The 16,274-nt window shown below is 40.3% G+C and overlaps 2 protein-coding genes and 1 long non-coding RNA gene across 5 annotated transcripts in view; 2 read left to right on the forward strand and 1 right to left on the reverse strand.

Moving 5' to 3' along the window:
• The window catches only part of LOC109974000 (retinol dehydrogenase 14), a 5,093-nt gene extending 4,129 nt beyond the window's left edge, over positions 1–964 (reverse strand). The window contains exons 1-2 of one of the 3 annotated variants that reach the window (XM_020623955.1): positions 574–964; positions 68–310 (exon numbers count right to left, since the gene is read on the reverse strand). In XM_020623955.1, the coding sequence (XP_020479611.1) occupies positions 68–310; positions 574–694 (364 nt within the window). In that variant the 5' untranslated portion in view covers positions 695–964. The remainder of the gene's footprint in view (positions 1–67; positions 311–573) is intronic. The other 2 variants (XM_020623954.1, XM_020623956.1) reach the window with 2 other exon arrangements.
• Positions 965–1,072: 108 nt separating this feature from the next.
• On the forward strand, positions 1,073–2,573 carry LOC109974001 (uncharacterized). The gene is made up of 3 exons (XR_002276911.1): positions 1,073–1,159; positions 1,304–1,342; positions 2,011–2,573. It is a non-coding gene; the product is annotated as an uncharacterized LOC109974001 (long non-coding RNA).
• Positions 2,574–2,764: 191 nt separating this feature from the next.
• Positions 2,765–16,274, forward strand: part of susd2 (sushi domain containing 2) — a gene marked incomplete at its 5' end in the record, with an annotated part of 14,845 nt that continues 1,335 nt past the window's right edge. Inside the window, 10 exons of the mRNA XM_020623957.1 lie at positions 2,765–2,962; positions 3,943–4,028; positions 4,115–4,272; positions 4,417–4,526; positions 5,134–5,227; positions 5,660–5,839; positions 6,273–6,524; positions 6,799–7,077; positions 7,419–7,592; positions 14,349–14,445. Coding sequence (XP_020479613.1) covers positions 2,765–2,962; positions 3,943–4,028; positions 4,115–4,272; positions 4,417–4,526; positions 5,134–5,227; positions 5,660–5,839; positions 6,273–6,524; positions 6,799–7,077; positions 7,419–7,592; positions 14,349–14,445 — 1,628 coding nt within the window. The remainder of the gene's footprint in view (positions 2,963–3,942; positions 4,029–4,114; positions 4,273–4,416; positions 4,527–5,133; positions 5,228–5,659; positions 5,840–6,272; positions 6,525–6,798; positions 7,078–7,418; positions 7,593–14,348; positions 14,446–16,274) is intronic.

Genomic DNA, 16,274 nt, shown 5'->3' on the forward strand with positions numbered 1-16,274 from the left:
AGTTTACTATGACCTGGATGACTGAAAATCTGCACAGACAAGTCCTCCCTGTAGTTTACCCCCTCACCTGCATTATTGATCAGGATATCTAGCCTCTTCTCTCTGTGGAGAAAGTTCTTACAGAATTCCCGTACAGAGCACAGATTGGCCAGATCCAGCTCCATGTGAAGGACGTTCAGACTGTGACTCTTGAACTTAATCTCCCTCACAGCCTTCTCAGCCTTGTCCAGGTCTCTGCAAGCAATGACGACACGGGCACCTCTCATTGCCAAAGCAACAGCTGTCTCCTTGCCAATGCCAGAATTCCCACCTGCAAACAAACAAACAAAAAAATATAAACATAAATGGTACGTTTACGACTCTAATAGGACAGCAGTAACACGGACTGCGATAATCTTAATGTTATAGGATTATCAGGGTGCAAATAGTGAGATTTGGTGTAAATGTCATTTAGCATTTCATGTCAAATTGACTACATCAAGTCATATATAATTTGTACTTTATATATATATAAAGTATAACGTTAGTGCAGTAACGAGGAAGATGATTGTAACAAATAAACAAGGCGTGTACCTGTAACAAGAACGGTTTTGCCATCAAGTCTTTTCAGATCGGTGCAATACCTCCTCTTTTTCATACATTTTAAAATGAAAAACGAAACTAGAGATGCGATAATTGTGTAGAGAAAATACATTTCCCTGTAAGTAACGTTACTTAGTTACCTTGAGAACTGCTATTTTAATGATTAGCTAGCTGCTACTGATGCTACTGGCTAGCTCGTTAGCTTGCTAACTGACTAAGAAAAACCCCATTCTCTCCCGACTCTTCCTCCATTCTGGTTGTTGTTGCGCTAGACGTGTCCGAGATGATCTATCTATTACTCACACACACCAGAGGACAGTTAGTTAGGTTAATATGTCAGCCCCATCCATTTCATTCTGAATCACTTTGCAAGATGAAGACTAAAATGAACTACGCATGCGTCAAATGCTAAAACAAACCCCGGAAAATATTGCGAGAGTTTGTTTAACGTGAACAAGTACAGGCGCTAACGGTGAAGTAAAATGTTGGGTAAAAATTGTTTAAAACGAAATTATAACCAAGACAGTGCGCGTATTGTCAAGCATATATATTGTGTATTGGTACGTAAGAACAAAAGGTGTGTTTAAAACCTGCCGACCTTTGATAAATTAACGTTTGTGAATTTATAATTTAATAATTGCCTTCGGAAACTTGTGTAACTTTAGCGTAGTTATGCTTGTTTGTTGTTTGAATGAACTTTAACCAGTTGATGTTTCAACAGATGTAATTAATTTTGATAGATCTGGGGAGTACTTGTCAGGTAAGTTGCTGGAAAAAAATGCTGATTTTCCACCAAATTTGTCATTTGATTTAGAATCTATTAAACATTAAACTAATTTTGGATCAGATCCAAAATGATTTACACTGCTAAATACCTGTTGTGAATACAGTATATTAATTATGGTTTTAGGTTATCTTTATCAAGATACATTCACTTGCTTCTAAACGTATTCATACCTCTTCCCATTTTGCACACTTGTTTTTAAATGAATAAATTTTCCATTTTGCACATTAATCTGCACTTCGTAAGCCTCAATGACAAAGTCAAAACGTTTTAGTAGTTTTTTCCCCACAAACATTAAAAATCTATTACTGAAATCTCTCGTTTACTAAAGTATCCAGACCTTTAATTCAGTACTATGGTTTGTAGAAGCAGCTACATCTTTGATGTTCATGGGCAAGACTTTTCTCAGCTTGCAATCCTGAAAATATCACATGGTGCTGCTGTGAAAAGATCGAATAGCAATGACATATATTTTGCAGTTGTTATTATTACTGCTGCCAACACGTAACTGTGCAACCATCTGGCTAATGATTGGTTGGATCCATGACCGCACATATTTCTACTTTAGATTAGCAAAACTCTGTTTACATCAGGACTGGTTACCCATGTGTCTCCTCCATGTTTTCTGTTTTTCTCTGTATTAGTGCACCCCACTAAAGCAGACCCTGCTTATGAAGTCACCTTGGTGAATGCAACACAGTGGCAGCACTAGGCACCCCGAACATAGCAGGGCAGCTTAGGATGACATGGAACAGCTCTTTGACTGGAGGAGAGAAGGTCAACATAGAGCTGTGGGGTTACAGAGAGTTCAACAGCAGCACAGAGGCGAGGATGAATGGATCATACTCCCTGCAGGCTGAGCTCAGCTACCTGTACTCCCTCACCAGGAATGTGCCCAACATTGGTTCCTTCAGTTTTATCCCCAAACCCTCCGATGGATACTCTGACTGGGAGCTGGGGAATATCCGTATAACTACTAGTTCTAAATCAGAGCAAGGTATCATAAGACACTCAGAAATATCTTATTACATTATAAAACATTTTCTGACGGTATTTTAATCATATCTGTAAAAAGTGCATATTCATTGTGATTATGCAAACTTCACAACTGATAAGAATCGGCACAGTTGTAGGGAACAAAATGGTCAAAAGTGGCATGTAGAGTTGAAAACGCTTTTAAAGTACAGTATATTTACTTTATACCTATCAAGTGTCAGAAAGTCAGTGCTGTTGTGATGAACTCTTTTTTTCTACTATCAGACATTTTATAGACTAAACTATTAATTACTAGGCAAAAAAATCATCACATAATTGTTCATTTTGGCCATAGTTTGAAATGTGATTTTAGGTTAACAAATCAGAATCTAGTTTGAATATAACTGTTTTACACACAGGGATGTTCAGGGCCTCTGGAGTGGAAGTCATGTCTTAGCCTGGCACTTAGAGCAGACTTTCAGAGATGACTCCGCCGCCCGGGCCGAGAACAAGTGTCTGCAGCGGGACGTTGTGGAGAAGAAACTACCCACCTTCCTCAGCAAGCTTACTGACTGTCCGTGCACTCTGGCACAGGCCCGAGCAGACACAGGCAGGTTTCATGTGAGTACACCCTCCATGATGAATCTGATTTTATTTCTAATACTTTTTAAAAATAATTAGTTGCCATAGCAGCAGTAACATCACTATCAGCGCAAGTATGACTGTAGGTAGTGTTAATAACAGCAATAGCAACAATTCCATAATTATAGCACAGTCTCATGTAACTGGTTGATGTTTGAATGTTTAAAGTAGGGTTACTTCTCCTGGTTAAACTAAGGATTTTTGACATTCTATTAACAGCAATGCACTCTGTCAATTTGATTAATATTCTGGTAACAGTAGAGGAACATCTGAGTCAGAATGACCTTTCTTTTACAAAAAATAAACAATCATCAGACCTTTGTTAGGGAACAGTTCTAAAAGCAGTATAATGATGGTCAGTGCAAACAAATGCTTCATCTCTGTGCTGTTTTAAGAACTTTTTATATGAGGTCAAGGTTTGCAGGTTATGCAAAGTTCCTGTTAAAGAGTTAATTTGACATTCTGGTCAGTAATTGCACTGCAGTGATTAATTTGCAAATTCAGATAATTGTAATTCCTCCTGATTCCTCTAGTGATAAGGAAACAAGGACTGTCCAGAATAATTTAGGAAACATGCTTTGTGTTAAATCATTACCAATGTGATCAGTGTAAAGGTGTGTTGTATTAGAGTTTTTATTCTAATTCTATTTATTGCCAGATATTAAATTACATTAATTTAAGGCTAAACTGATTTTCATTATCAATGAATCTGTCGGTTATTTTTAGTCTATAAAATGTCAAAAACTAGTGAAGAAAAACTGATTTCTGGGAGACATATGTTGGAGTGAAGTATGTTTACTTAAGAAGCTTGAAGCGTGATAAAAATAATTATTGGATTATTTCAATATTTGCCAATAAATTGTCGTTCAATTCACTAATTGCCTCATCCATTAATGTTTGCTGCTCTGTGTTTATTATTCTTTATCTGGGACTAACTTTCATCCACTGTGTTCTTTCAGACTGACTACAGCTGTGACATTAAGCAGGGCAGTGTGTTCACTTATCACCCCGGTAGTGTCTGCTGTGTCAGAGCAGTTCAGGCCAGGTGAAGGTGACGGGAGGATTTTGACCTTTTAAAAAAAAGAAAAGCATTTCTCCCTCTTTGACATGATTTTTCTTTGATATTTCCAGCCCTATGCATGGATCAGGGCAGAAGTGCTGTTATGACAGCACGGGTGCTCTGGTGCTGACAGGAGACTCGATTGGTGGCAGCACCCCAGAAAGGGCTCACGAGTGGGGATCACCTCCATACAGGGAGCCCCCATGGGTGCCAGGTTACTCCCACGGGCTTTGATTTGATTTGATTTGATTTATTTATTCTTTCAAACATGTAACAACAGTCAGTATGTAACCACACATAATTCCAGACATATCCACAAATATATTTTCAATTTGCTTATACCTAGTACATGCTTGAACCTTTCATTAAATAGTTTATGATGTTACGAGTTTTATCTACTGCTGCCTGTGGTCTGACAACTGCCACATCTACCTCAGCCATCGACCTTCTACGGGATGTCGTAACTACAAGCCCTCAGAGCAGGTGAGACCATTCTTACATCAGATTGAATATATTTATAGGTCTGAGACTGTCAGAATATGTTTAACAAATATCATAATGGATACAAACTCAAGCACAGTACCACAACACAGCTATGATGATGAACACTTAATTAACCAGAAGAAAGCTCTCTGGTTCAGTAGTTTCTTTGTTCAGTTTGTGGCTTGTTTTAGTCAAACATCTGGAAATAAAACAAAGTTTTCCTCCACTGAGGAACAAGGTGTGGAAATGTTTGCCTTACACTCAGATATTTATAAAAATAATAATATTGGGAGTTCTACACTAATATGACAGTTATTATTGCAAGGGCCAAAATGTGTATTTATGTGTTTGTTAATTTGTAACTAACTGTGTCTGTGTGGCTACACACTTGTGCTGTATTCTGGCGTTAGAGCCGCAGGCAATACCAGATCAGTCTGCAGGAGAAGTAAGTGAATTACACACTGCAGCTGATAATAAATTAGATCATACAAACAATAAGCTGCATACTGATATTAGAAAACCAGTGTTTAGATGTATGAAAGATCAGATCATGTTTATGTGTATTTGATATAAATGCATCAGGGCGTTGTTTCTTCATGCCTTACAGGTGTTGTCCTCGGAGATCCACATTTCATCACGTTCGATGGCCTCAGCTACACTTTCAATGGAAAAGGAGGGTACTACCTTGTGTCTTCACCCGAGCTGAGTGTCCAGGACAGAACAGAACAGGTGGAACCTAAGAACAGTGAATGCACATTAGGTTTGACTAATGAGATGCTTAATCCCCTCATTTATCCCCAAAGCTTTGTTCGGATGAAACTGTTTAATGGTTCGATTTGTGTCTCCAGCCACAGGATTGATTGCTTGTTTCTGAAGTTGCTCAGACATATTGGCCATGTTCTTTCTTACTGCACTGATTATCTTCCTTTGCTTCAACTCTTCTCATATGATGCATGTCAGGCTCCCCCTTATCTTTTTCATATTTCTGAGAGCAAGTGATGTCAGGTCCTTGTGTGAGTGAAACATCTTTCTGCTGTAAATGATAATCTGCTGCCTTTTTTCTTTCTTGTTTTTGCTCAGTGCCTCTAATATTCTCCTTATTAAATCAGTGAGATCAATGCTTACTACATAATGTATAATGGTCTTATTTACCACCAAAGGCACACTTGTCAAGGCCACACAGCTGTTGTCAGTGGCTATGAAAGAGAAGGCCTCTGATGTCATTGAGGTGCGTCTAGCAGAGGGCCATCTTCAGGTGCTAAGGAACCAAAAGCTCCTGTCTTTAACTGAGCAAAGATGGATGGACCTTCACGGTGAGATGCTTACAAAAGCCCTGACTGAGTTAAAGCTGCACTAGACATTGTTGCACGTTGGCGACCCAAAGTTTCAGGAATGAAACATGTAGGTAATAATGAAATAAAAGCTTGGTAGCCTTCTCTAAGTTTTGCCCATTTTGTGGACAGAAAAAGTTGAAATTGGGAAGAAAATCTTTGAGTGGCAAACTCATGGACTTTTAGTGATTCAAGCTGTTAATTAATGACTGAAGTCTTGATTCACCACTTCATATGCTGAGAGTTCTCATCGGTGCCATTAAACTTTGAGTAACGTTGGTCGAAAGATGTGATAAAACAGCAGTATTTTAACCTGTAAAGCTAGTGCAACCTTAACTGAATTGACGTCTACAGTAGTACTGTGAAGTGTATTTTCCATGTCTAGTTTTAAGTTTTTTAATCATTTCTTTTCTAGGAGTGTTTGTGTTCACTCCCAGTCCTCACAGAGTAACAGCAATGTTCCCTTCTGGTGCTGCCGTGGATGTTTGTGTGCATGAAGTAACGATGGCAGTGACTGTCCTGCTGCCAACAGAGTTTACCAACCAAACCCGGGGTCTCCTTGGTGTGATGAACTCTGACCCATCAGATGACCTGTTGACCCAACACAGAGAGGTCATCTCCTCAGCCAACGCCACATCGGAGGAAATCTTCACCTTTGGAGCTGGCTGTGAGCGTAAACGACTTTTGAACAATCAATCAAACCGATCACTGCTGAATTAACCAGCAGTTTGTCTTTTAATCTTGTGTATAAAGCCTATTTTGTGTGTTTAAATGACCATATTTGAGACACATTCGGCTAAAACTTTGACAAATGCTGCAAAAGTGCACAGGAATTCATTTTTCTTGGAAAGTGGCAGTCAGTCCAAAAATAATCATTTGGATTTCCAACCAAAAAATCCAAAATGTTTCTCCATCTTAACTGTTGTTTCTTAAATCCACAGGCAGTATCTCCAAGGAGTCTTCCCTTTTCACATATGACTCAAAGTACCTTTTGGATACTTACGGTTTCCCACCAAGCCACAACCCTGCTTTTGTTCCTGCCTTTTCTCTACCTGTGATACCTGACAACCCTCTAGTGGAAGACATGTTGAAGATTTGCTTTGGAGAAGGGGCACAGTTCTGTAAATATGACACCCTGACTACTCGGCGCCTCACAGTGGGAAATGCCACACTCAGTGCCTACAAAAACCATCGGGCCCTAATGGAAGCCCTGGAGCCAGGTACCGTGTGAAACACGATTCATTTCTGTTGACTGACTGGTTGTCTTTTGTACCTGTAGGCAAAAACAAGATGTATTTGTGTCTGTTTTGGTTGTGTTTGTGCCAAAGGGTAATTGTATAATTTGTGGACGACTGCATGTTTTGTTGTTGCTTGCTCGCATGTGTCTGGTTAGGAATTCATCCGTATGCCACAGTCGTACCATAAGAAAGCCTAATAAAGTGAAGCTTTGAAGTTATCAGTGTTCAGACATCTGCATATCTTTCCAAAACATTTGTTTGTCACTAGCGAAGGCAACATAAGGGTTTTAATGTTGACTGTTCAGTGTGTCATTATTCCTTAGTGGTGACTTGTGGCTGGCTTCCCACACCCAGGAATGGGAAGAAGAATGGGACACATTATACACCAAGGAAGACTCTGACCTTCTGCAATGAAGGCTACAAACTTTATGGGGCAACACAATGCACCTGTCTGGATGATGGGACCTGGACAGGAGAGCAATCCTACTGTATAACAGGTGGGCTCTAATGTAAAACAAATCCATCCATCCCCTTAGCTACAGAGTTTTATCCTATAGAGGGTCACGGGGAGGTTGGAGCCAATCCCAGCTGACATTAGAAAAGAGGCGGGGTACACCTGCACAGGTTGCCAGTCTATCATAGGGCTGACATTCATATTCACATTCACCTAAGCTGCATGTGTGTGGACTCTGGGAGGGAGCTGGAGTACTCAGTGAAAACCCACACAGGGGCCAGGGGAATATGCAAACTCCAGACAACAAGGCCCTGATCAGCCGTGAGGTTTGAACCCAGAACCTGTTTGTTGTGAGGCAACCGTGCTAACCACTGCGCCTCCCACATATCAAGTCTTTAATATATAAATATTTCCTGCCTTATAAACAAAAGTCGTTCTTAAAAACAGATATATAGAACTTTTGGAAAACTGTCCTTTGTGGTGCATTGACACATTGACAGAGTGAGGGGACTAGCCTGCAGAAAAACATTGCATTCATGAGCCATGCTGTCAGAAATCAAAGCCAGAATACTCAGCACACATGGATGTTATGAAAATTTGATCTTTTTCCAATTTACATATTAAACACAAAGAGGGTGAGATTTCAAAACTGCCATTTCTGGCAACAGCATCAACAAAATTAGCTGATTTGATTTGCAGAAACACCTGAAAAAGATTAAATTATCATTGTGATTACCTATTTATCTCTGTACTAGCTGAGCTTCATACTGGAGGATAACAGTCTAAACTGTAATGCTCTTCCATTAAAAGTATAATATCACTTCTGTTGGGTTAAAACATGCAATGTCTTTAACTGTTTCTGTTCAACGTTTTAATTGATGCGTTAAGTATCTGGTGTTCTTTTTGATGTATTCACTTGTGAAACAGTTTGTCACGATTGTTCTGTAAAGGTATGGTACCACCTAGAGTAAATGAATATAATTATTACTTAGTCCTCATGTTTTATATTCAGTAACATTGGCAGCATCCTCCAGTGAAAACCGAGAGGGACATTTGGAATCATCTTCTAAACCAGTCTCACTGAAAGCAGATATTCAGGACTCGTCTCTGTGTCTTATGGAGGCCATTAGCTACAAAGCTATAAACTTCTGAACCTGGATTGGCTTGGCTTTGTCTTTGTAAATTGGAACCACCTGTGTGCTTCTCATAGTTTCATTCATCACCAACCTTGAACTCTCAACGACTGTTGTTGTAGTTGCTGTCCGTTGCCATCGGGTGGCAGTATTTCCCACTGAATTCCTGGTGTTTTGTGTTTGTAACAGAGCAGGTTAATGCCTCCTTTTGTCCTATTGTGTAGTGGAAGCAGGCCGGTTTTTAGAAAACCTTGAAAAACAAGTGATAACACAGTAATTATACATTAATATTGCAGTGACATAAAGATTGGATGGAATTAGATCTTTATTTTCTTAATTGCACATCTCAGATTTCAAGGGTTTTGGCTTCTATCAGCTATAATGCAGTGAGAGGGAGCTGAGGAACAAAGCCACCTGACTTGTGATCCACCTCCACTTTTATCTCCATAGCTTCACCCCAGTCCTTCTTCCTTTCCTTGTTAGAGCTGCAAACAGAAACTTCCTTTTGATCGTAATCTGGGAGGCTTAATATGTCATATTTTGAAACAACTGGTTGGTTCACAGCAGGGTGCAGTTGATCCTAACTCCTTCATTAGGTCAACATGTTGGTCTCATAACTTGGCTATCAAGTGCAGAGGCGTTTAGAAATGTTCTTTATTAAGTCGGGTGATTTATTTAGGTTTTTGTTTCATTTTGCTCACCCTGACATGCTTTGTGGATGTCTTGCTCTGGTTTTAGTTAACAGTATCTCACAGAGCACTACTGCTGAAGTCTTCTATTGAAGAAAAAGTCATATGCACTAGATTTGATTTTTACAACATCACTGCAGTGAGTTATTCTGAAAGAATAGAAAATATCGGCCCTCTTAACTGTTCAGTTGATGACACACTCACATTTACATGTGCTGTATAGATAAACACAGCAGACTGAGGCAGAGTTTCAGCTCAGCATGTTGTACACACACAATGGGACTTTTTAGCTGTCTGACAGTGATCATGCTTGGTCTGACGCTCTCATTAGATAAATCAGAGCTAGCAATTGTCAACGTGACCCGAGGTGCTCAGGTGGTAGGTGTTGCATGAGCTTTTACCTCTGCCATTCAAATGTGACCTCTAACCATGTAAACAATGCTAAATACAGACCAAGAGACGCCTGATGGATCTCTCTTCCTCCCCTTGTATGAATCACTGCAGCGTGATGTGTGGGCTGAACAGCCAGAGAATTGTAGTCATAGCTAAGATGAAAAGTGCTTACTGCTGAACAACAAATGCCACCGCATCCAGTTTGACTTCTTCTGAGTCACTTTAATGAGCCACTCTTGAAATGGCACCTGTCAACAAAGGTGACAGTGAGTCTCTTTCATCAAAGGTGGATCTCTGTTTGAATCTCGTCCATCACTAGACTCCCCGACTGTTTGAGATGGATTACATCCTGCTGCTGTACCTGTCACTGTGCTTTTTAAAGGCTTTAGTCTTTAGACAAGGGTGTGGTGTATTGTGATGATCAGTGTTAATATCCTCTGCTGTAAAGGTGAGGGTGGGGTTTGGATAGGAAGTCTTTTTGATCTGAGTACAGGCAGGGCCATGGTAGACTTGAGAAGTATAAAGTCATAGAATGTACCAGCTTGGCTATGCCTTGTCACGGTCTTCTGAAAAACAGTAGCCCTGGCTGTGTATCAGATGCATACCAATAATGAGGCCGCCCCACCTTAATGGCATTGTAATACTAATAGAGTTCCATGCAGGGAGGAGATGAAAGCGATTAAAGGAAAGGTGACAGCTGCCAGAGAGACGCAGAGCGATTTTCACAGGAAGAAGTGACGTGGGTTGCAAGACAAAGCCTCACTCAGTTTTCTGCCTTTGAGACAGAGCCGTTGAGAGCAGAGAGAGAGACAGAAGTGGTTCGTAAATGAGGGCTGCATAGTAGAAGTTGTTGAAATGCCAACCGAGAGCAGCTTGGCACTTTTAAACCAGTCATGCTGCTCACACCTTACTGTCATCATGTGGCCATTTCTGTCAGTGTATAAAGGTAAATTAAACAGGCTTTCTCACCCCCCTGTCACACTGTAATTCCAACTTCCTGTTGCATTCATTATTTCTCATTCTTTTTTTCCTTCATACTGTCGCACGGATGTCTTCAAAGTGCTTGCTTTGGTTGTCACAGAGAGGATGGTGGTGTTTGATTGTTGCTTTTGAATGGGAGAGGGGATTGTAGTCCATCTCAAACCTAAGTCAGATTTACCCAAAAACCATTCCTGCACAACTTTGGTCTATCTACTACTTTGAGTTTGTGCCTATTCACAGATCACTGACATGTCTGAGGACCACAGCTGTTTCCATGCTGGGGTGAGGTCTAAATCTGAGCATGGATGGAGTCAAAAAGCAGCATTAGAGAGAAATGTTTTATTTGACTTCTACCAGGCTTTGGATTTTTGCAACTGTGTGCTTATTAAATTTGTATATAGAATATTTGATAGCTGAAGTTCGTTGTCTGGCACACGGTTCAAATTCAAAGAATACTTCCACCCATCACATTAAGTCAGACAGGGTGTGATACACAGTTCAGATGGCAACAGTAGCTTGTTACAGAGACGCACACTGTTACCAGGGAGAGAAAAGTCAACAGAATTATTTGAAGATGATATCAGCACTGTCAAAAAAACTCATCTCTATCTTAGATGCTTTACATTCTAAGAGTGTAGCTCAAGGCTGTATGGGTGTGGAAGAGTTATGAAAACAATCTTGAGTTTCTGATCAGTATCGTCTGTTTGCAATTACTTTAGGAGATAAATCCTGGAAAAGGGATTGAATGATGAAGAGTTCAGACAATTTTTTTAATTGAATTTGTAGCAAAATGTAAAAATAATCACTTGCATTGAAGTACAGATTGTAGACATACTCTGCCATCTTTGATTTGCATTGAAACCACCAAATTTCTGTTTTCTATCAGCTTTAACTTGTTTAGTCCAACTCCATGATGTCTATCATGTGTTAATCCTCTCTTACTGGTAATGTAACAGTCCAAACTGAGTGCTGTTGCTCCCTGGAGCTTTCCTTGATCAGTGCAGGCTGGTTCAGTGAAGTAACGAGATAGCTTTGGGTTTTTGCCAGCAAATAAAGTTGATGTTAACACTGATTGACTGTCAGTCCTCCACATGCACCGGTGCAGATATGCTCTGGGATGCTTGTGGCATTAATGCTGCAGCCTTCTGTCTCCTACAGTTTGATGCAAGTGCTGCTGTATTGAAGGTCTGGCCATGGGTAATGAAGCTGGTTTAGGTGTGTATTTCACTGTGCTCCTGCATGCAAGTGTGTGTTTGATGTTCCAAGGCTGACATTTGACAGGAGCAACAACTGCAGTGTGTACCTGACAAATATTTGCCACATTTGACATATGTTTGTCCTTTAATGTGTTAGAGGATGACTGTACTTTGATAATTATCTTTTCCATAACATCCGTATAGTTGCCTGCCTTAAAAACACATCTTGCTGGGTGTACTGTATGAACTGGAGTATGGTGTACTGAACTTGCCACCACCCCAAGGGAAGTTTCAGATGATCTAATTTTTGCAAGCAGTGTGAAGGCAAATGCTGGGAAAATCCAGTAAATGGAAGTTTTATCAGTCCATCCAGTTCTGTACTCACTGCTTGTTTAGAGCCAACGTATCATTTTTGTTTTGTTTGATCCTCTTTGGTAATTATAAAAACCAATTCCTGCATTTGCTGATAAGCTGGCAGAACACAGTGCTCTTTTGTGGGATAGCTGAACTCGACCCGCATTACACTGTGTAGATTACACAAGGACGAAAATTAGAAATACTCATTTCTTTTTTGCAAAATAGGTTCATGGGCCAATCCCAATTACACCGTTTTGTCTTGTTAGAGAAGAGGTCAACCACTGAGAGTTTTTTATGCAGGATTTAAAATGTGGCTATTATCCTGCATAACTAGCTCTTATAGGTATTTTGAGACCTGGGTACTAGATTACAAGATGGCGTCCATTCTTTCCAATGAAAGTTGCTGCCTGGTGCATACACCAAAAAAAATTCTATTTACTAATCCCTGTGGGGAAATTTCTTACTGATGGTGGTGCTGTTAGCTGCTGCCTGGTTATCAAGGGCAACTGGGGTTCAGTGTCTTGTCCAAGGTCACATTGACATGTGGAGACCAGAATCAAACCACCAACCTGCCATGTGGGAGATGACCACTCTGCCTCCTGAGCCACAGCCACTCAGAAATAGTTCAGATTAGCATTGTGCGTCCCACTGCACATGACATGAATCTATGATGATCAACTGCCTCGTGTCTTATTGCACAACAAAACTGTGTTGGTCACAGTAATGGTTAATTGTATACTGTATGTATGTGTAGACTTTTGTCCACTTGCTGAATTTATTCGATATTTCACAGAATGCGCCAGCGTGTTTAATGTCCACTGGTAAACGTTGGCTAAATATGTAACATATGGGTGAGAAAAGACAGAGTGCTGCATCAGACTGTGACTGGGTACTGGTCAGGGTTTAATTGGAGTTTGTGAGGAAGGGAAACCCTTATCCCAAGAGGGTGGGCCATTGGGTATGGGTGAGAGTGTGCAGAGTCCAGAGTCACAATGAGCCACTGTTTCATCTGTAAAGAGATGTTATTGTTATTGATCAATTTACTAAATGTCATTTTTAAATGCCTGTATAACAAACTACATTTGCCTCCATATTATTGGTGAAATTTTGGAGGCAGGTAATTCAGTTCAGTCTAAGGATTTACATGTCCATATACCACTAGGGAGTAGTGTGAACATTGATTTATTGCTTTTTTGGGTGGGTAAAACGAAACTTTAAATGAATTTGAAAGGAAAAAACATTTGTCTCCATGATGGACTCTGAAGTCCCAAAAGACAGTGATACAGCACCTTACATATAAAGGCCTATACCAAAATAAAGGATAGACTATTTGGAAAATTTGTTTTGAATTAATATGCAAAACAGTGAGATTCCTGCCTGTATGTTAAAGCAAACATATTCTTGCACTGGGGTAATTACAGTAACTCATAGGCTGAGTAATGTCAAATTGTTTTCATTATTAGTTCTACTATCTGCTGCCTTAATTTAGATTTATTTTAAATATGTTTCATGCTGCAGTAATGCCACAGCAGCCAACATTATGCCATAATGTTATAAGAGCAGCTGACAAACTCCCTGTTATAATCAAATTTAAACAAAAAGAAAACATTGGACTTTTTCTGAAAAAACAAAACATCTAGCCAAACTTCACCAGTGGTTCGCAGCCATAGACCTACACTATGGCTACTGTACCATTGTAAAGGCCTCAGTTGTTCTAGCATGTTTTTGTGACTTAATCCTTTATTTACCCAGGTAAAACTGACTGAACAGGCATGGTACAGTATATTTCAACCACACCTAGTGACATACTCAAACTGTTACACCCATCTTTACTTTCGAGCTTCGGCCACAGGCCTGGTGTTGGCTATTGAGCAGCTCTGCTTGATGCCTTGTTTCTTCAATTTCCCCCTCATGCTTTTATTTCTAACACCAATGCATCTCGTGTAGCTTTTTGACTTTATATTGACACCGTTATTAAAAGATATGCATAATAGATGGATTGGAAGAGGTTGAAAGCAGTGACAAATTGTGTTGATGTGATTTTTCACAGATGATAACATGGGATTTGTACTGGCTGCTGTTGGTTCCCTCTCAGTACTGGTCACAATGGGGGTCATGATCGCAAGACACAGCAGGAAACAAGACAGGTGGGTTACACATGACTCACCTCTTTGAAAAGTCAGTTCCTTTGTTCTACTTAATAGTGGATTCAGAAAACATTCAGAGGCCTGTATTCTTTCAATTTTGAAAGAATACAATTTCCATTTCTATCCATCATTATATGCTTAATCACCTATGATCAAGTGAAACCATGGTCACAATTGCTCTCCCTTAAAGACTTAAATTAGTGTTTGGACTTAACTTTGTCCAATATATACGTTATATCAAAGCCAGGGTTTGACCTCATCAAAATCTCCGATTACAACTTTAAGGCTAGATATAAACCGACTGCAGAATCAAACTAAGAACTTCAGGCTATCTCCATCTGTTGCTCCTTCCCTCAAGTGTAAACTACCAATGGAAAGGTCTCCACAGGTCAGACAAACATGTTGGAAATAGGAGCCCCTTATCTTGTGAGAACCACTACATAGCTAGAAGTCTTCTTCCCCTTCCATTTCCTCCCAGAGTCGAAGCCTTTTTTCCTGCGCCAACAAAGACACACAAACAAAAAAGCAGTGAATTCCACCACCCGTTTGATAGCCAACATGTCTCGGCCACCAAAATGGCACTCATAATTTTCTTTCTGATCTGGTCAAACCCTGTGGGATCATAGTCATGACTGCAGTCCAGAGAAATGAGAGGTAGCACTAACTTCTGGGCATATAAAAGCAAATTAAAGGCCTGTTTTATGTGCTTGAAGAGATATGCTGGGCTTTCCCCCAGCATATCTCTGGTGGGGGAAGAAGAAAGATGAATGTCAGAAGTCAACAGTCACCTCCAGCTCCTAGCAGCACTTGTGGCAGGTGGGGGATGAAACAACTGTTTTCAAGTCGTGAGGGCAATGAGCGAGCACACCTGCCCTCTTGAAGCCTTGATAATTGGAGGCCAGGTGTAAAAAGAGATGAAGAGTGTCAGAAGGTCTGCAGATGTGTGGGTGGTGATTTCACATACATGACATGCTGATACACATGCTAGCATGGGAAGCCCAGGACACACACAGTACCCTAAATGCATAGAGGGAAATCACACCATGTTGGTCACACCAACATGCATGAGCACACACACATATTCCCCTATTCCCACATGGTTCTCAACATTAGAGGCATGGCAGGATGGAAGTAGCATGGGTCTTACTGTATTTCAGATCAAGTCTGGGTTGTGTGTCTAGAGGATAGAAGCAGTGATACTACACAAATTTGTTTGTGCTCGTATGTGTGTCTGTGTGTGACAGGTAGATAGTGAAGGCCTCTTGGGCCTCAGTTCCCTGTGTGTCAGACTTGGAGGGGTACTTTCCACTTCTAAGATTACTCTGCAGGTATCAACAGGTCTACTGGCAGCTCACCACAGCAGTAAGAAAGTCATTACCCCATAAGGTGCGAGTCTGTTTGTCTGTGCACCATCGTGTCTGCTCTGCTTCTGTTATGTGACGGGGTTGGTGGGGGTTCAAAATGGACTGGAAGTGCACTTAGCAAAGTGAGATAAACTGTCTTCATACCAAGTGTCAGGAAATTCCTGTTTGAAACAAATTTGAAATTCACAGACAGTCGAAAACTTAAAGCTCTCACTGGGAATGTAGATCAGACTTTTACAGTGAGAAAAGGACCAGGGGTGAACTGATCCATCAGTCTGGATCAACGCATCAATCAAATAACCATCGATCTGTCATTGAAGTAAAGCATAAGCATTGATGTTAGATTATATTTGATTGTGACCTCAAGCAGCCACATCATACACATTACCACTGAAGTACAGTTCTGTTCAAACTGAACAACAGGTGACACAGCTAGTATTCTGTTTCTTTTCTTCTTTTGTCTCT

The sequence above is a fragment of the Monopterus albus genome, unplaced genomic scaffold (genome assembly GCF_001952655.1).
Source record: "Monopterus albus unplaced genomic scaffold, M_albus_1.0 scaffold317.1, whole genome shotgun sequence".
Lineage (NCBI taxonomy): Eukaryota > Metazoa > Chordata > Actinopteri > Synbranchiformes > Synbranchidae > Monopterus > Monopterus albus.